This window comes from Rattus rattus, chromosome 17 (genome assembly GCF_011064425.1).
Source record: "Rattus rattus isolate New Zealand chromosome 17, Rrattus_CSIRO_v1, whole genome shotgun sequence".
NCBI classification, from domain to species: domain Eukaryota; kingdom Metazoa; phylum Chordata; class Mammalia; order Rodentia; family Muridae; genus Rattus; species Rattus rattus.
Window position 1 is genome coordinate 30,516,343 of NC_046170.1, and position 20,766 is coordinate 30,537,108.

General features: G+C 42.8%; 1 protein-coding gene across 2 annotated transcripts in view; it reads right to left on the reverse strand.

Annotated features, from left to right (window-relative positions):
- Positions 1 to 994: 994 nt before the first annotated feature.
- Sf3b3 (splicing factor 3b subunit 3) overlaps positions 995 to 20,766 on the reverse strand; it is a 36,957-nt gene continuing 17,185 nt past the window's right edge. For both annotated transcript variants that reach the window (XM_032887954.1, XM_032887955.1), the window contains exons 12-26: positions 16,328 to 16,479; positions 15,716 to 15,871; positions 14,211 to 14,366; positions 13,515 to 13,658; positions 11,706 to 11,828; positions 10,957 to 11,111; positions 8,049 to 8,223; positions 6,567 to 6,772; positions 6,316 to 6,472; positions 4,939 to 5,064; positions 4,052 to 4,264; positions 3,469 to 3,567; positions 2,554 to 2,697; positions 1,981 to 2,085; positions 995 to 1,222 (exon numbers count right to left, since the gene is read on the reverse strand). In XM_032887954.1, coding sequence (XP_032743845.1) covers positions 1,082 to 1,222; positions 1,981 to 2,085; positions 2,554 to 2,697; positions 3,469 to 3,567; positions 4,052 to 4,264; positions 4,939 to 5,064; positions 6,316 to 6,472; positions 6,567 to 6,772; positions 8,049 to 8,223; positions 10,957 to 11,111; positions 11,706 to 11,828; positions 13,515 to 13,658; positions 14,211 to 14,366; positions 15,716 to 15,871; positions 16,328 to 16,479 — 2,252 coding nt within the window. In that variant the 3' untranslated portion in view covers positions 995 to 1,081. The remainder of the gene's footprint in view (positions 1,223 to 1,980; positions 2,086 to 2,553; positions 2,698 to 3,468; positions 3,568 to 4,051; positions 4,265 to 4,938; positions 5,065 to 6,315; positions 6,473 to 6,566; positions 6,773 to 8,048; positions 8,224 to 10,956; positions 11,112 to 11,705; positions 11,829 to 13,514; positions 13,659 to 14,210; positions 14,367 to 15,715; positions 15,872 to 16,327; positions 16,480 to 20,766) is intronic.

The window sequence follows — 20,766 nt, forward strand, 5'->3', positions numbered from 1 at the left end:
AAAGGTCTGCCTGTGTTTGTTTATAAGTGCTGGGATTAAGAGCAACTTTATTAATTATGAAGACCAGTGGAGACCTGGGGCAATCTCTAGGTTCAATGTGCTAAAGAGCTACCTTAAAGAGTAGGGCTTCCCATAAAGCCAGCCAGGAGGAACTTCTAATTATGTCACGGACACTTCTGGCCAGAACGATGGCGGTCAGTCCTTCCTTATATGCCTGCCATCAGTCTACCCTACTGTGCCCTGGGCTGTGGACACTCTCCTCCAGGCTAGGTTAGGATGAAGGCGCATCTGTCCCTGGTCACTCCGCCCCAAACCTCAGGAGCCACTTAATCAAGCACTGTGAAGTCAGACTCCTTAACTGGGAATTGTGCCCAATTTAATATTCTAAGATTTCACAGAGGTAAAAACCTGAGGGGGAGGGAAGCAGCCCCTTCAACATCCATGAGTAGTGGGGTGAGCTCATGTTCTACCTCCACAGCAAAGAACCAAGACATGCTAAGAAACCACTAGAGCCATGATGTAAAGAACCAAGAAGTAAAAGATCCAACTATTGTTCTAATCTGGGCTCAAGCCTCTCTCCAGAATTCTCATCCCCAGGAAAGAACTAAAAAGCAACAAAAAACTACACGCATGCTGGACACCTTAAAAACTAGTTTTATATACCCAGGAGGGTTCAGAGGGCAGGACTGAGCCACACTGCAACAACTGCACCTTAGCCTGTCTCCCTCCATCTTACAAAGCAACATTGTACAAAACTGTATTTACAGGAAAACAAAATGAGAATTAAGAGTGTGTACAAAAGTAGACAAGAGCCGGAAATTACACAATGCAGGGGTGGCTTTGGGAATAAGGAATACTGAGTTCCACACCGAAGCACAGGGCCACACACTATGTGAAGGAGCGGACTCCAGTGCCAACTGAGGGAACCAGTCGTTCAAAAGGGAGGTCTGAGGGCGCAGAGCTATCGGCTTCAACTGCAGTCTTAGATGCTACACCACTTTTCTCCTGCTGTGTGGCAAGAGCCAGACACCAGTGATGGAAACAAGAGGCACTCTCTGGCGAGCCCCAGACAACGACGGATTCAGAAAGCATAGCGGGTCCGAATATCCTCAAGCTTCTTAGACACTTCAGGTGGGGTTCGGTCCAGCTCTTCAGAGACATTTTTCTGCTTGTTGGGCTCCATGGAGTTGAACTGCTCACAAAGGTCTCCATCAATCACATTCTAAGACACGGAAGAGTCAGAGAGGGCAAAGTTCAGCAAGAGCGTCTAAGGTGAACCCCCACTCCCGTAGCCAGGGTTCAGAATGGCAAAACCCAGTGCAGTTTTTGTCTTTTGCCTTCTAGAAAGGATTATCACCAACCACATGTGCTTTATCAACCCATTCCTCAATGTTCAGCCACTAAGGGTGTATGGGTGTGTGTGCATGCACATGAAATTTTAGGAAAAAAAAAATCTATGCAATAGCTTATAATTTTTTAGGAAAAAAAAATCTATGCAATAGCTTATAATATCTTTTTTTAAAGATTTATTTATTTTATGTATATGAGTACACTGTCTCTGTCTTCAGACATACCAGAAGAGGGCATTAGATCCCATTACAGATGGTTGTGAGCCACCATGTGGTTGCTGGGATTTGAACTCAGGACCTCTGGAAGAAGAGTCAGTGCTCTAAACTACTGAGCCATCTCTCCAGCCCAGCTTATAATATCTTAAATGTCATCAACACATTCATCATGAGTTTATACAGTTGTAATTTATGTTGCAGAATAAATATTACTCATGGTCTATCTTTCTATTTAAGCGCTGAACTGAAGCATCACCATGTCCCATCAAAAACTATCTGAATCTTAAGAAACAAAGGCTGACAGAAAAGGTCAGTGAATGGGCAGGCACAGGATTCACATCTGAATCTTAAGAAACAAAGGCTGACAGAAAAGGTCAGTGAATGGGCAGGCACAGGATTCCTTTTTCCAAATTACCTTAACAGGGAAATAATAAGAACGAAAGCTGAGGTGGTCCCGTCCACAGAGAGGAGGATGCTCAGACCGCAGGTGCATCTCAACATGCTGGAAAAAGTCGTGGTCCTAACAGAGGAAACAGATTCTGTCTCTAAGAAAGAAGTAATTTACAGAACAAAGTACATACAAGAGCCAGGGTCTTATTACAGACCTCAGTCTGGCCTTCAACTTGAAATCCTCTTGACAGAAGTCCACTTAGTGTGGGATTATAGCTAATTGCCACCATACCCAACTCCAAGCCACTGATTCTTGGCAGGCAAATGTCCCACCAGACAGCAATCCCAGACCACCATTCTCAGTCTGTGGACTGCAACTTTGATGCTTTGGGATCAGAATATAACCCTGTACTTATACCATGGTATGCAAGACCTTCCTAAAAGAACTCAAGATTCTGTTTTCTAGGTACCTTAACTGTTACTTTATACAATTTCTAGAAAGCTCCTAATTATAAGTAAAGGCTTGCTATCCTAGGCAGATTCAACACCAAGAAACAACCTGAGGAAAATCGAAGTAAGGGCAACGTGGGTACTCAACCTCATGAGACGTGAAAGGGACAAGGATTCCAATTCCTCCAGATAAAGTGGTGTAGACAAGTGATTCTGAGCCTCCAGGGATCAGTGTGGTCTTCTGCAATGACAGCACTGTCTCCCCAACATGGTAGTTCATGATGACCTCTGCCTACAAATCAAAAACAGTTTGGCAACTTTGCCTTTCACTTCTCTTCCCCTGCCCTGGAGAGATGGAACCCTGGGCCTCAGGCATGAATGCCAGGCTCTCCACCAACTGAGCCACACACGGCCCAGAACCACTCACCAGCTTTTAAAATCCAGAACTTATGGAGATCTAAAGATGCTTTCATTTTCTTCATCACTTAGAGCTTTGTGTTTCAAAACATGCAGAGTTCAAACATTTCTAATAATTACTTCCTATGGAAAAACCTCTTTAGACATGCCTATATACCAGCATTTAGGTGGCAAAGGCCTGGGTCATACAGCAAATTTCAGAATAATCTGATATTGGGATTCTTTAAAAAAAGGGAACCACACAGGGACTGGCAGTATTGGGAGGTGTGGCCTTGATGGTGGAAGTGTTAGTAGGGGATGGGCTTTGAGGTATCAGAACCCCAAGGTCACACATAGGGTGGCATTCTCTTTCTGCTGCCTGGGGACCCTGAAGTAGAACTCTCAGCACCATGCCTACCTGAGTGCCGCCATGCTTCCTGCCATGATGAAAATGAACTAAACCTCTGAAACTATAAGCCAGCCCCAGTTAAATGTTTTCCTTTATGAGTTACTGTGGTCGTAGTGCCTCTCCACAGCAACAGAAATCCTAAGATAGGTGCTATAAACACCTTATGAAAATTTCAGTATCTGTGTATTATAGGTAAAGGAGCACACACAAGGGAGCACTTGTTAATAATGGCCCTTTTGGTCCTTTCTGCAATCTTACCTTCTGTGAAGCCCCATTGAGCAAGCCCCGGTCCCACAGGGCTTTGTTTCCAGTGGGATCTTCATCCACCTCATCGTTGGTGTTAGGTGGGAGCCTCACCTAAAAAAAAAGGGATACAATCTTAGACTGAGTCCCATGGAAGATTAACTACTCACCAAGAATTATGTTTGCCCTGGGTCTTAGCAAGCAACCTACACAGGGGCTTGAGCCTGTCTTCTGCTGTTTAAGTGAGAAGCCACAGAGAATAAACCACAGACAAGGGCTCATCACTGCCAAGAGCAAAGACAGACCAGAGAATGAGTGAGAAATCAGGCTGGGCTGAAAACCACCCATCATCACGGACTCTTGTTCTATGAACAAGATGAAGGTGAACCGGGCCCTGAGGGATTTCCAAGAGAGGTAGGATGGCTTAAACATAAAGATTTACTGAGGAGTTGGGCCTGACTGAGCAGGATTGAATTTTACACCTTTACTTACTTTTCATGTTAGAGAATATAACCCTTACTCCTTTGTTTAACCACCCCACAAACTGAGGCAGCTTTCCCATATGTCATGGTCACCCAAAGAACCAACATCAACTCACCACACAAATGTTGCCAAACTTGTCTGCCCCAGCCACAGTATCATAGTCGAGAAGGCTGGCAGTGGTGACCCATCTGGGATAGGTGTCATCAGCAAAGATAATGAGCTGGTTCTCATTACGCTTGTAGCGAACCCAGATGAAACTTTCCTGGACATCAGACACGATTACCCTGTGACCAATTGTCTGGATCCCTGATATGTAGTTGGCAATATGCTACAGAAAACAAAATTGGCAATCTTTGTGATCCTTGAACTCAGAATCTAAAAGCCCAGCTTTACCTAACCACAACACACCGAGTGCACACGTCAAAGAACATCAATCTATAGTAAGTACTGAAGATTATGAGTTATTTTGGGAGTAAGGATGGAATGGGGTTCTGGAGTTCTAAGCACAGGGTTGTATGCATGTTGGGCAAATGCTCTACCACTGAGCTACAACCCCAGTCCTTACTTGGCTTAAATTTTTTAATTGTGCATTCCATGTACACATGGAGAGCAGAGAATGACTTTTAGGTCAGCTCTCTCCTTCCACTTTGTAGGTCCCAGGAATCCAACACAAGTCATCAAGGTTGGTGGCAAGTGCCTTAAGCTGATGATCCATCTTGTGTATCTTGTTTGGCTTTGAGAGAGAGCATCCATGTGGCCCAGGCCAGCCTTGAACTCCTGCTGACTAGGCTTCCTCAGTGCTTGGATAATGGGAATTCACTGGTACACCTATAGAAGCTACTTTTTTGAATAGTGGAAATAAATTCCTTCTAAGTCAGGATAGGAAGCTCTTTTGGAGGAGCTAAGAACAAAGAAATGAGATTACCTACTGCCTTTCCGAGACACTCGTAATACGATTTTAAGGACTGGTGCTGTGAATCTGCCCCATAACAGCACATTTACCTTATTCTCACACTTTCGAAGTAACTTCTTCTTCCCCAGGTCATAGACTCGTAAAAGCTTCCCCACACCAATCAGTACCCTCCCCTGGAATGGGGCAATGGCAGCAGGGACTTCTTCCACTGGAGTCTGTGAAAAGAACATAATGGCAGCTTTCAGCCACTCACCAGACCCTGGACATAGAACTATGTAAGCATAAACCAGAAGACAGGCAGCAAACCACACTCACTCTGCTCACCATACAAATAAACTGCAAATGCAACAAGTAATCCCTACGAAGCAATGCATTGGAGTAAGTAGGTCCCCAGCAAGAAATGCCTCCAAAGAGCAGCTTTCCCAGTGCTGTGGAATGCTGTTCAGGCCTGTACTAGTTACTAACACACAACACGAGGAAGAACAGCAAAGCCCTAACATCCAAGAAGCAACTGAGGCCTGCGGAGGAACGAGAAAAACTATACCGAAAAGTGACATCGTAGTTCTAAGGAAGAGATGCCTAGCATAAAGAATGTGATATACTCTATTCCCAAGAGGAAGCAGGCAGATGTAGGTACTGTCAGAATAGAGGACAGAACATAAAATAGCCCTTTAAAAAAGTACACTGTAGGGGGGCCGGAGGGATGGCTCAGTGGTTAAGAGTACTGACCACTTTTCTAGAGGTCCTGAGTTTAATTCCCAGCAACCACATGGTGGCTCACAACCATTTGTAATGAGACTCAATGACCTTTTCTAGTATTGAGGACGAGTATACTCAGATATGTCAATAAAAATCTTAAAAAACAAATACATTGTAGTAAAATAAAAACAACAAAACCCTATTTTTAGAGTGTATGCTTCAGGGGTATTAAATGTATTTACACTGCCCAGTGATCACAGAATGCTGCTCTCCCAAAATGAAACTGTTCCTATTAAATACTAACTTCCTGGACATGCTAATTCTTTAACTGCTTAATAACACAGTAAACAAGGGACCAGCTCACCGCATGCCTTTTAACATTGAAAGTGGTGAGAACACGGCTTCCTGTGCCAGGCACAGGAACCTCACTGAAGCATGAAGGTCTTAGATGAAGGTCTTAGTAAGTTCTCTATGCTACACAAAGATGAATTCGAGTCAACAAGCTAATCTATAAAAGACAAGCTCAACATGGTGGTGTAATCCCAGTACTCGGAAGGCAGAGAGGTAAGATCATCCTTGAGCTCAAGGCCAACCTGATCCATAAAGCAAGTTACATAGCCAAAACTAAGTCAGATGGCCTCATAAACACACACACCCACACCCACACACACACCCACACACCAATAAGACCCAATCCAGAAGTTTTCTGCAAAAATGGGAGAATTCAGTAAGACCTACGATCCAAGAGAACCGAAGTTTGTTCTTACCTTGTGCAAAAACTCCAACTTTTCCCCATTGTTCACAAGCTTGTATGTATACACAAAGCCCCCTGCCACAGACCGAGGGCTCAGGATCAAGTCCTTGGCAACACCAACCAGCACATACCAGTCTTCACCAGTGTTAGAGAACCTACAAACTGCCACACTAAAAATAGACCAAGAAGGAAAAGCCAGGATCAGTCAAAATGCCAAGAACCCTGTTCACATCACCAAACCCCCAACTGACCTCAGGCCCTTACCTAAAGGCTGCCTCATTCTGCTCCAGCTGGACAAGGTCTAGTGTATTCCCCTGGATAGGGTTCATCACCCGAATCACAGAGGCCCACTGCCCGTTGCCAGCCTTGGGAGCTCCGAAAATGGATTCTGGGAGGTTTTCGTTGAGGAACGCGGCTGCCATCTCTGCAGCCAGCTCCCGTTCATCCTCCCCTGCTGCTTCTACCATTTCCTAAATTCAAAACACAAGAGCAGGTGAGAAATGTGAAGTAGCAGCAAAGAGGACTGTTGGCGAGCACCAGGGTTCTCTCAAACAGAGATTCAGAAGGAAGGGCCTCGAGACAGCCCCACAGGTAGAGAGAGGACTTATGGCCCTACAGGTATCAGCCTCAACAGAAAGTGCAGCAGACATAGTGTTCAGGTCAAACACTCAGACACACAATTTAAAAGGAAAAAAAAAAAAGATTCAAGGGAGAAATGTAAAATAAAGAGATCACTAAAAGGAAAATAAAAAACCAGCAGCAACAACAACAACAAAACCCCCCAAAACCCTAGCAGTTGTAGTGGGGGGGGGGTGTACAAAACTCAGAAGTGAAAACCTGGCTCAGTCATACAGTGCCCCCGGGTTTCCCTGGCTAAGACTACTTGTCTTAGACTAGATATGGTTTCTACATGCTTGGTGCTAGTTGGTTTTTGCTGGCAAACAGTTTTTGGATGAGCTGGTGCTGAGGGAAAACTGAAAGCTGTGCAGTTGGGCTCAAATCAAGGCATCACGTGACACCCAATTGTGGGAGTTCAAGGACTAGAGAACAGTTAGTTCCACAGAGGGAACTGAATTCTGAGTAACCAGGCCACAAAAAAGCCTGTCAAAGGGAGAATAGGGCAAAGAACTTGGCTTGAAGTCCTGCAAAGGGGCTGGTTTATCCTTGTAGCTTTAGGGTCCAACCCACTTTACCTTTGTTTTTCCAAAAGGTCCTAGGAATCTAACCTGGAGCTTTGCGCATGCTGGTCAAGAATAATACCACTGTGCTTTAAAACTAACAAAGGCAACCAAGTGTGGTAGTGTACACCTTTAATCCCAACACTCCAGGGGTAGAGGCAGGCAAATCCCTGTAAATTCAAGGCCATTGTGGTCTACACAGTGGATAGCAAAATGTCTCAAAAAACAAAGACTATGGCTATTATGTGTGGCAGTGCACTTGGAAAGCTGGGAGCAGCAGGATCATTAAGAGTTCCTGGAGAGCCAGGGTTATGGTCTGAGACCACTATCTCCAAAGTAGTATGGATGTGGCAGGGAGAAGAGAATTAGACATGTTTTAGATTTAAACTTTTCTTTTTTTTTTTTTTTTTTCTTTTTTTCGGAGCTGGGGACCGAACCCAGGGCCTTGCGCTTGCTAGGCAAGCGCTCTACCACTGACCTAAATCCCCAACCCCCAGATTTAAACTTTTCTAAACAACTTTATAGACAAGCCTTTTGAAACTACCCCTTTCAAGGTCAGAGTAATTACCTCAGCCATCTGCTGCTTTCTCTGAGCTTTTGTAGCCTCAGTGTAGGCGTTGTGATCCGTCTCTATGATGATAAGGTTGTTACTCTCAGGGTGGATGACAAACTTCCTGGGTGTGTACTGCAATGGAAAGGCCACTTGATTGAAGACAGCGCCAAGCTTCTCTAATGCCAAAATCCTATGGCAATAAGCAAAGGAGTTAAAGAACATTGCTCGCTCAGCTTAGGAATCCACGAAATCAAGCATGATCAGTCACAGAAAACAGGACTGTTAACGCTGTAAGGATGACACAGGAAAACATGATAACAACTGTCTATGCGTAAAGGACCACACACCAAAGGAAGGAGAGCCAGGAAGATTCCCTCTTCAGCAGCGCATCCCACTTTTACTGCACTTGTGCCTTCACTCCTGAACACACTGAATTGTAAAAACCTTATTATTCTACAGCCAGTGTAACAATATGAAGTTCAGGGGCCATGGAGAAGGTTCAGTTGGTAGAGTATTTGTATGGAACCATGATGACCCGAGTTACAGACCCTAAAATCCATTTAAAGGAGGCGCACTGGTTGGTCCCCAGCTCTGAAAAAAAAAAAAAAAAAAAAAAAAAAAAAAAAAAAAAAAAAAAGGAGGGTGCAGCAGTCAGCAGGGCCCTGTAGGCCCTGTGCTAAGGAAAAAGAGACAGGAGGGTCTCTGGGGTCTGATGATAGTCAGTTTAGCTAATTCACAAACTATTTTCAGTGAGAGATTCTGCCTCAAAAAATAGGGATGAGTGTTTTATCTCTCCAGTTGGTTTCATGAACCTGGGAGAGTGGGGCCTAAAAATGAGGCTAAACTCTCATTGAATAGCCAACTTTATTCTGAGCATCACCATTTTATACCCTGAAGCTTCAGAGTCACATGAGTATTTAATCACAAGGACAAGCCATACATGGCAAAAACCCAGTCAAACTCTGCCACACCTGGAAGGAACACAGTACATTCCTAGAACTCTGTGTTCTGAAGAAACTGAGGGCAGACTCTTTTGTTTTCTTGGAGTTTTTTTCACAAGCACTCAGAATTTTCACATGACTCTATTCTTGGACTGCATTTAAAAAAAAAAACTTATTTACTTATTTTATGTATACAAGTACACTGTCGCTGTCTTCAGACACACCAGTAGATGTGTTACAGATGGTTGTGAGCCACCATGTGGTTGCTGGGAATTGAACTTAGGTTCTCTAGAAGAGAAATCAGTGCTCATAACCACTGAGCCATCTCTCTAGCTTTGGACTACAACTGATGAAGGCACATTTGAACATGTTGGAAACGCCCAATTCTACCTTTAACATCCACAGTTCAGTAACTACAACTTCAGTATGCTACAGTGGCCACTAAATGCGACACATTTCCACTGTCACAAGTTGGGTATTCTCACTATGTGCCGCACCACTTTATAAACAGTGCCTTCACCACTCCTATCCTCTATTCCACCCTCGTTCAGAGGCAACCTCCCTCCATATATCGCCCCCCAATAAGCCTCTCATACGAGGTTTTTTTTTACATGGCCTGACTTTGTGGTGTGTGTTCTTTGGCCCCAATCCACCAAGGCACACTTCCTTCTGCCACAAAACCCTAACATTGGTGAAACCCTAATGTTGGTGTCATGTAACTTGGTAGGTAGGTTATCTTGGTGCCTTCATGTTTTCCCCTTGGGAATCTAAGCCGCATTAAGGCCCTATCCCTTATCTCTCTGGTCTACCCGCAACAGACTAACTTTCCAGCCCACTGGGCACCCCACTCTACAGTAACAATTGATAAACTGAAGCTTTGGTCCATGTAAACACTCCCTAGACCCAAGGATGACTGTTGGGCACTGGGTGGCCCTCTAGTATTCGTGAAGACAGAGCTACCTCAAGCTAGTCTTTAAGCCTACAGTTGAGCCTCTTTGGTGACCATACTTCTGATCCTTTTCCTTGTGTGAGGCTTCATTTTTGAGCAGTAGACTCTGGCAAATACCCCACAACACAACAGTAATCATATTTCTATTTCACTCTTTCAAAAACTGCCTTTAAAAGAAAAAAGAAAACCTGCATTCACACAAAAAATTAAGATAAACATTTACACATTTACTAATAGTCAAAAAGTTTATAAGTGAATGATTCTAACAGTAAGTACTAGAATGTTCAGTGGCCTTCCAAGCGAGCAACTGAAATTTGATCTTGAAGCCAACCAGCACTGGCTACCTAGGAAGATTCTATCATAAAAAATAAATAACGAGCCGGAGAGATGGCTCAGTGGTTAAGAGCACTGACTGCCCTTCCAAAGGACCCGAGTTCAATTCCCAGCAACCACATGGTGGCTCACAACCATCTGTAATGGGATCTGATGCCCTCTTCTAGTGTGTCCAAAGACAGTGACAGTGTACTCATATACATGGAATAAATAAATAAATAAATAAATAAATAAATAAATAACAAGGGTTTAATCCCAGCACTCAGGAGGCATAGGCAGGTGGATCTCCACGAGTTTGAAGCCAGGCTGGTCTATGTTCCTGGGCTACATGGTAAAACACTGACATAAAAAAATAATAAAGACATAAATCTATAGATAAATACACAGATTTAACACTTGCTCTAAAACTAATCCTGGAATATGAGCATTTTACCAGGAACCAGAAATCTCAAAGTACAGGACTAGACTGGTTTTACAACTTAGCCCCTGGAGTCTAAACGGAAGCTAGGTGCTAAGCACTCAAATTTGGCTCACAGAGTCCAAAGCCTGAGCCAAACTGAAGTTCAGCTGCAACACTCTTTCCTGGTGAAGCGCTTGTTCTCAGCCATCTCTACAAACACCTCCAACTCTGGCAGAACCACAGGCTGAGGACTTGGCACAAAGGCTTCCTGCTGGGCTTCGAACCTAAGGATTTTCTCACCTCAAAGTGTTGGTGGAGATGGCAACGATGCCTTCAGGACACTGTTCAGAGGCAAAGCCCGATGCAAACTCCAGGGTCTCATAAGACAGAGGGGTGAGATGGAAGCGAGACTGGTAAGAGTAGCTCAGCCACGAGCGACTGGACATAGCCAGAACCTGGGGAGGAAGAGCTACAGTCAAGACTGGAAAGGCCCAGGCACTGACCAAACACACCACCCAACTTTAGAGACACTTTAAACACAGGGAACCTAAACAGGCAGTACATGGCTTATTGTATAAAGACGGGAAAAATAAATAAAAAAGAAAAGTCAACTTTATCAATCACATTTCTCTGGACTTGTTTCCTTGAGTATAAATTAGAGATTCTATTACAAGGTTGGACAGCTGTAGAAGTGGGTAAGGTAACATTTAAGAACTAGCACAGCAGAGGCAATGTTAATTCTGAACTATGAAGAATAGGCTCTCATTCCTATCGGGTAGATTCATGATATCACTATAATCCTGAATGGAAGGCTCCAGCCTTTTCCACACCAGATAGCTAAGTCTAAAGAGAGACTCAAGGATCAATATTCAAACTTCCTATAACCTCATAATGCCACAGTACCATGCCACAGCCGTCTCTCAGAAACTCTAAAGAACCCAGGATTTTCCATGTAGGTAAAACCTATCAGAGAGCTAATATCAATTACAAAGTGAACTGGTCAGATGTTCACAGTGGGACTAACATCCAAATGTCTTTTTACTACTTACAGCCTCCTGGCCTTGCATCCGAACCCGAAAGAGCTTCACAGGACGGGACCCCAGATACCTAGTGCGGGTGTCAGACAGGTCCCCAGTAACAGGGTCTAGGACAGTTCTCAGCAGCACACCGTTCTAGTGGAAAAGATAAGAACAGGTAAACCCTCCTTTTTATGATGGGAACTTTTATGTGAGACTTTCCTTTGACTACTTTGGCAGAAGACAGAAAGATATGACTTGGTGGTGAAACATAAAGCACCCCAACAATCAGGGATTCACTCATTCTCTCCTAGTTACTAAGCATCTACAGGCAAAAGCCACTTCTCACTATATATACATCCCCTGTACATTAACAAACCACTTCTCACTATACATACAACCCCTGTACATTAACAAAATGTCATCAAGTCAGGCAGGGATGGTGCGTATCTTTAAGTCCAGCACTCACAAAGCAGAAGCAGGAGAATCTCTGAGTGTTTGAGGCCAGCCTGGTCTGGAGAGCTAGTTCCAGGACAGTCAGGGCTCACCACCTCATCCCCCCCAAAATCATTTAAGTTAAATACTTTTTATAATTTAAAAGCAGACCTCCTCAAAAAACAAAACAAAACAACATAAACCCAGACCCACAGTTAAAAACTGGAATGTATTGACTATGGGACCTCTAAGTCTCATTTTCCCTAAAAGGAACAAGGGACAACTGACTCAAGGCAGAAGAACATTCCCAATGCAAACAGATACCTAACTGTAGAAGGCAGGCAAGCTAGCTGGGTCAAATAAAGGAACTTCGAAGAGAACCACAATCAAAAATGAAGTGAACGAAAAAAAATCTAAGAGAAGATAGATAGCAATTTGAACAAGAAAATACCCACAAATTTATATAGTTAAAAAATAAAATCCACTTACAACCAACAAAATCCCTATTTCCTCAGACTCAACTAGGATGACTGTTGCGGTCCTAACTCTTTAACTGTAAAATTAGAGACTGAAGAACAGGGTTGGGGTGGCAAGAGCCATTATCCTTTTCCTGTATAAAGTATGTTTAGAGCAAAGGAATAAACCTCAATTTATCTTACAGATATTTGATTACAAACATTTCAACATCGTGTACCTCCTATGGGATACAACACAGAGTGAACAGAACCACTTCCACCACTCTTTCCGATTTCTAAAAGTTACAAATAAATGCTATCAACTTCGACAGTCTGAACTAGCTATAATTTTTAAGGAGGAAATTAAACATGCACAAAGTATCAGATATTCACAAAGTGTTACTAATCTTGGTGGGTATGACATTACTGTTCCTTAAAGAAAGAAAAAAGGAAAATGAAGACTTATTATATTGGTCTAATCTGTGCGTCTCATGCCCAAGCATTTTTAAATGTGAAGCTCAACTTAAAAGTTTGTCCTCTAACTGATGTCACCAATGCTTTTTCATGCCAGGCGCCTGCTTTCTGTGCCAGGCCAAGCTCAGCTGCTTTGGCTACAGAAACCACCAGGCTTCACGTGAGCTAACGTGGTCAACAGTGAACTAACTCTGAGGAATTCATTTTTAAAGGCTGGAATACCATGGAACTACAGGTTACGACTGAAGACTCACTTAATTCCAATCCAAAACATCTATCACTAAACACTTTTAGCAGATAGGAAGACTCTGTGCATGCTCTTCCCAAGCCTGCCTAATGTGTTCTAAGTGTTGAGAAAATTAACCCACGACATCACTGTACGATGACTTTCCCAAGGTGCAATCGAGAACTATGGGCAAAGAAAATGCCTATACTGGATAAAGGAACAGGCGGCAATGTGAGCCCCTGGACCTCTTACCTGGAGTCCAATGTTCAGGTACAGGAAGCCAATAGAGCCCCTCTCACCCAGCTCATCTTGTTTCTCGGTCCCACCCATTTCCACAATACACAGAGACTCAGGCTGGGCTGGGAGAGCCTGCATACTCAGAGGCTGCAAACAGTCCTATGGAATGGAGGTGGGGAGGGATGAAAAAGAGCTGTAACACAATTTTGGAAAAGCACATACTTACAGAAATCTGTTAGGACTGAAGGAGGATCTTTCTTGAGGAAAATGAAAACCCCAGAAGAAAACTGAGACAGTAGATGTTCGTTAAATCTAAATCTCAGAATAAGTTTTGGGGAGCTCTTGTTTATTTTGTCAAAGTGGACAATGGTCAAAGTAAGAAAGTCACATTAGGCCCCATAGCAAGCAAGGTTGCTTTTTAGTTAACCGTCTCGGGATTCTTAACTACAGGCAAGGCTACAGAGACGGCTCCAGTAGTTAACAGAACCTGTTGCTCTCCCAGAGGACCCAGGCTCCCAGGATCTACACTCTGGCTTACAATAGTCCATTTCAGGGTACTGGACACTTTCTAATAAACATGCAAGCAAAACCTGAGTAATACAGACAAAACAGAAAACACTACAAAGAAATATGGTATGTAGTAGCTGCATATGGCACAGATTCAGGCAGCCAGGTGCTTAGGCCCGCCCCAACCCTAAGGATGCCACTCACTGATGGGTCAAGGGAGATGATTCTGACAGTGTTGTCCACCAGCCCCACAGCCAGGAACCGAGACCGCTGTTCTCCAGGGGGCACGTTGGCCAGACTCATGCACACCACATCTGCTGACATCTCTTTCCGCTCCGTGTACTCATTCAACTGTCCTGACTACAGGAGGAACAACAAAATAGGTTACGCTGGGATCCACCTGTAATTCTAGACTAGGAAAGGAGGATGGGAAGACCCCCCCCACCCCTTCTTTCACCCTCTTTTTGCTTTTAGTAACTATTACTAGCTATGTTCAAGGGTGAACTTGAGACCATGCTGCCTCCACTGAGCACTGGGATTACTAAGGGTCTGAACACACCCTGTTTATACAGTGCTGGAGATCCCAACTGAACTTCACTGCTAACACCTGTCTCACATCTCACTCTGACCAAGAATCTCACCAATGCGGTCTCATAATCAACTCCACAGGTTAGTGCCCCAGAGGGAAAAGAAAAAAAGCAGGATGTGGCATGAATATAAACTAACCCAGACTAAGAAACAAATATATAAAACCATTCATCTGTTCTCATCATGAGAACCCTGAACAAAGCCAGCTGGGACAAGACTGTAATTGTGGCATGTGGGAAACAGAAGGGGAGACAGAAGAACCAGTGGTTCAAGGCCAATTTAGTCTGCATGAGACCATCTCAAAAACAAAACCCTTTCTAAAAACACCAAAGTAAACTCAACACGGTCACAAGACAACAACATCATCATCATCATCAAAAAATCTCAAAGCATACAAGAGATTTTTGTAGAAGGTAAATTCTGGATACATTTTCATATAAAATAGCAAAATCAGTCATAGTAACTCATAACTAATCCTAGCACTTGTGAAGCGGAGACAGGAGGACTGCTGTGAGTTTGATACCACCCTAGAATTCTACATTAGCCTCTTTCTCAAAACAAAAAGCAAAAAAGGACCAGAAGAAAATTAAAAATAAAATAAAATAAAATAAATCTTTGCTAAATTTTCATTAGAAAACACGTGGAGAGATGGCTCAGCGGTCAAGAGCATTGACTGCTCTTCCAGAGGTCCTGAGTTCAATTCCCAGCAACCACATGGTGGCTCACAACCATCTGTAATGGGATCAGATGCCCTCTTCTGGTGTGTCTGAAGACAGCTACAGTGTACTGATATAAACAGAAATAAATAAATCTTAAAAGAAAAGAAAATAAAAGAAAACAAAACAGGGGTGGGGTTCAAAAGGAACAAGTTATTTCACCTTCAAAAGAGGATTTTACAACTATAATCTAAATTACATATACTAGTTTTTGTCCTTAATCTTTAAAAAGGGGGCAGACTGTCTTGTTTGTGGACGCTTCATTCTCAATTCTTTCTTGTGAAGAATACATGTATTCAAAAGACATACACACTGGTAACCCTGTCACTGAACACCATGGAATCCCAGCCCAGGAACCATAATGGAAGATAACATACAGCCAGCACAACAGAACAGAAAACATACAGGATCCATCTCGAAATAGACCAGCTCTCCCCCAGTCAAGGCGATCACTACTTGTCGCTGGTTCACTGCACACTTCACAATTGTCTTCTTGCCAGGAGTCTTCCACTCATTGACTCTCTTGTCTGCGCGGATGTGTCGAATGCCATCTGGATACACCTAGACGTCCGAAAAGAAGAAACTCTAACTCGCGATTTGATTGTCACCCAGAATGAACCTCACACCTGGCACACCTGGCACCATGCAATTTGAGGCTCTGCTTATAGTTAGTATCAACTTTTAAATAATTTTTAAAGTGCTCATGTTTTGCCACGTCAGCTCCGAAAGGTCCAATGTCCACTTGTTAATAATGAAGACGAGAAAGCAGTGATGGAAGTCTTACAATGGAAATGACCGAGAGGAAATGTTCGGTTTCAAATTTTCCTAAATGCTTAGTTAGTAAAAATCTTAAAGGAATTAATTCTCAGTACCCTTTTTTATGTTGATGAAACATTAGGCCCTCCCCAAGGCTTTCAGGAAGGTGAGAATGAAGAGACATGAATGTAAGCACACCACAGGACAGCAGCATGGCGGGCAAAGGCCGGCCACGGCCTGCTGAGGAGGGAGCAAGCTCACCTGCACCAACGCGTCATCTCCCAATAAGGAACAGGACAAGGTTGGAGTGGTACCCAAGAACCCGGAGTCCGTCACTTCTTCCACAGTCTCTCCGATGGACAGCACCAGCGTGGCATTCACGAAAGACACAATGATGTAGGCATCAAACTCATCTGGAAAAAGAAAACAACGGCGTTGTTAGGGAAGAACTCGAATTCCCAGCATTAGAAAGGCAGTTAAGACACTGAACAGTTTCAGAAACCTCCACAACACTTCTATATGCAGTCACTACACACATGCACACACAGGACAGGATGGTTCAAAAGAGGATTGAGTGTCCTAGCAACCTACAAATAAATGCCCAAGCACACTGAGTATAAATATCTGAAAACTAGTATATTCTTCGATTATTTGGTAAAAAGAAGATAATAATAAAAATAAAAAAATAAAAAGTATATGAAGACCTTAAATAATGGTGTGAAAAACTAGAGCAATCTGTTTGTGCCCATTGCTGACTGATGGAAAGGTTATCATATAGCCCAGACTGGACTGAAACTCAATATACAGCCAAAGATGACTTTGAACTTCTGAACCCCCTGACTTGACTTTCCTTAGTACTAAGAATTACAGATGTACCACCATGGCCGGCTTATCAAGTGCTGGAGATGGAACTGAGGTTCCTGCACGATAGGCAGCTGAGCGAATCCTACTGAATTCCAACCCACTTAAGGAACATTAAGAGAAAAAGACCAGCCAGGTGTGGCGGGGCACTCCATGAATCAAGCACTTAGGAGGCAGAAAAAAAGTAGATCTCTGAGTTTGAGGACGCCAAGGCTATGTCTCAAAACAAACGAAAAAGCCCCACCAAAACAACAACAAAAACCACTCCAAACCCCCCAAAAAGATACCCAACTTTTTCCAAAGGAAGCTAATGCAAGCATATAACCTTTAGTGAAGAAAATGGACTACTTGAGGCTTCAACATATTTGGTTATTCTAGGGCTGGAGCCTGGGAATCCTAATCCCACTGAGAAGAGGGAGCACCAATTAACCCGGAAATGGGGGAAGGGAGAATGTAGATATGGTCAGTCCTTGACCTCTAGGATTTTTCACTGTTTAAAAATGTTAGCAACGCAGTGGTTACGAGCAATCTTACTAGAATTTGCTTTTCATAATGTAGTTTAATAAACAAACACTAATGAGTTTCTCAAGGCCCTATGGTCTGAGTTCTATATAAAGGCCATCTGAATAGCGTCTCTTGCTCAACCCCATTGCCAAAGGCCATCTATTTCCCATACTTCACTCTACAGCATAAAACAACTTCTGAGTTGCCTATGTCAACAACACAGAACACAGGATATACACTGAATAAAGGTACAATTATTCTTTTATAATTATTTCCCCTCCCAATCTGTATTTCTACATCAACTTTTGTATGTCATTTTGTGCCCAACCCAGAAATCAGCTAAACAAAGGACAGAACAACAGAGTAAGGCAGTAAACTAAACTAAACTAGACTGGCAGCTACAGGGCTCTGCTTGCCCTGACCCTTGTCAGAGCTCAATGCTACAGGACTAACCTACTTACTCCACACACTTCAAGAACCATTTTTAGTTTGTATTACTCCAAAGTTATTATTATTGCAACTACTTTAATCAGCATTCTTTGTAGGTGAGGTGAAGACATATCATTGGTATAGCCTACACAGTATTCTGACCCGTTAGCAGGACACACAGTTTGGTGAGTTGTAATCAGTATTTTATAATAGAAATAATGGTATGAGATTGCTTCACACAGTGAGGGTTAAGTGCTGTTTAACAAAACTTCCAGTTAATAATACACATATACAACAGGGGTGGCAGAAAGCAAGAAACAAAGATCTTTCCCAACACGCATGTTCTAATGATGGATAGACAGGTAACCCATAAAGTATAAATACAATTTTCTAAACCTTAAAGTGCAGTGCTAGACCAGATACTTGGTTTTTGATTGTACTGTTAGCAAGTGCTTTGAAGACATCATTTACAATGGCTTTATGTCAAGCCCTGCTTGCTATCATAAAACAACTTAAGGCCTGGTGACATGGCTCAGAGCATAAAGGTGCTCACTGTTCGGGCCTGGTGATCCAAGTTCCACCCACAAGAGTCACATAAAGATGGATGGAGAACCAACTCCACAAAGTTGTCCTCTGAACTCCACATGCACGCTGTGGCACACATGTCTACACATACATTATAACGAGTAAATACTTTAAAAAAAAGTTAATTAGGATATGGTTGTTCCTAATGGATTTCTAATAGTCTACCAAAAAGACCTCAATTGATCTCAACATGACATCAAACTTAATATTTACTCCAGCTCTGAACTTTTGACCTGGAAATTTCTGACATGTAGTAAGAAACTGCTTATTTTTATGAGAACACTCTATCATCCATCTCCCATGCTCCCATTTAATGAAACCTTGTATCTTCAAAGCTGTGTAATAAATTACGGCCAACTAATAAAGGACTTTAACTAGTTTCAATTTCTAGTGTTGTCCCTCAGTGTGTGTCCTTGGAAGATAAATCAGTTTTTGACTTACATATTAAGAAAATGGGGTGGAGAAGGGGTGCCCATGTTTACACCTTCCCTTTAGCTACAAGACCAGACCACTCATATATAAAGGAAATGTTCAATTAATACAGTCATACTTTGACTAAATAATTCCACAAGGAAGAGAGCAACGACCACTGCTTTAAAACCCCCTTTAATCACAGCACCCCTGAATACCAATCACTATAACTTCTACCACTGCCGTTCCCCAGCAATGAAGTACGGAAAAACATTAATTACTCCTAGGGAGAGTGCAGGCCTTAAAAGTTGACATTCAATACAGAAATAAAGCTTCAGGCACTGCTACTTCTAGGGATTATAAATCCTAGTGCCCTTTGCTAGAGGTTGTAAGTCTTATAAAAATAGTCCTTTCTGTCTCAGTGAGGAATCTCTCAGGGTAAGAGAATAAATACCTCTTTAGGGCCAAGTTCAGTATCTTTCCTTTTTCTTTTTTTGAGCCCTACTGGACCAACCATGAGAGAAAATGCTTTACTTTTCTGAATAAATTATTTTCTTACTAAATTATTCTACAAATAACCTTCTCTAAACAGTAACACGGGTGCCAGTGCAGATGACCAAGCTTCCCGAGTTTCATTTGCACTTGATACTCAAGAGTACCAGGCTCTTATCTCACCTAGTTTAATATATTATATACTCAAAATAGTTTCTCCAGGACCTAATCTTTGAGTCAGTTCACCTGGAATGGACAATTCCAAACAAAGGAGAATGAAGCTGTGGTTTGTTAGTTACACGTTCTTTTAAAAACATAAAAACCAACTAGTTCTCCTGTCCAGAGTCTAATTCCTGCCTTAGACCAGCTGACATGCTAGCAGACCAATGAGTGTCACTATGGTGTACACTGACATCTACCTGCAAAGTTCCCTCTGAGAGACACCATTAGGTCAGCCTCAGTATTCTGTGAAGGTCATCCCTCTCCCTATAAATCCCACAGTAGACCCTAGCAGTAGGTACACACCTGTGATAATCAGCACCTTCACCAGCCACCTGTGGAAGAGAAAAAAAGGCTTGGTATTGGTAGTATGCATCACCAAGTACCAGCCAAGGTTAGTATTTGCCTGAAGACGGAGGCACGTGTGGATAGAGGAATGCTCACTCAATAGGATCGTAGGGTATCTGGAAAGAAAATGACCAGAAAACCTAACATGTTTTTGTGGATAATTGACCAAGGTACAGTAAAAAGTAAAAGTGATCAAGAAACATTTGCTACCTAGGTTTTGATATTTAACAGAGGACAGTTTCAACTACTAGGTCCACCACACTAGAAACAGCCTGCCTATCACTGAATGTTGGCAATTGTTTCTCTCTCCACTACCTTCCTTCACCTTTAAATACGTCTGTTTCCTCTCCTATAGTTCCTTTTGGTAGCATGTGTGTGCCTTTCACCACATCAGTGCACACGGGTTGTATACCTGTCTTTTTTTTTTTATTTATTTTTCGATGGTCTGTAAGATCTGGCCCCAGTGGCCAAGTGCTCCACTCCAGTGGAGTTACTCGTCTCCTTTATGTGACAAATGTTCTTAGGCAGAAATTCTACACTAATTACTCTAAATGGACAGTGGACACTTAACTGAGTACAGGATGCCAGCACACAAGAAACCACTGCTATCAGCTCTCACCACAGAACGAGTCAAGAGAGCACTCACTTTTTCTGTTTTCTGCCCTAACACTTGGATGTGTTGCCTCAGCGTTACCACTTGAGAGAGCCTGCTTTCTTCACAAAAATGAGGAGCAACTTCTGGCAAAGCTAAAGCTGCTCTAAAATTTTCAGAAACCATCTAAAAATGAGAAGCTAGGCATGGTGACATGCGTGTCACCACTGCACTCAGGAGGGTGGGGATATGACCATCA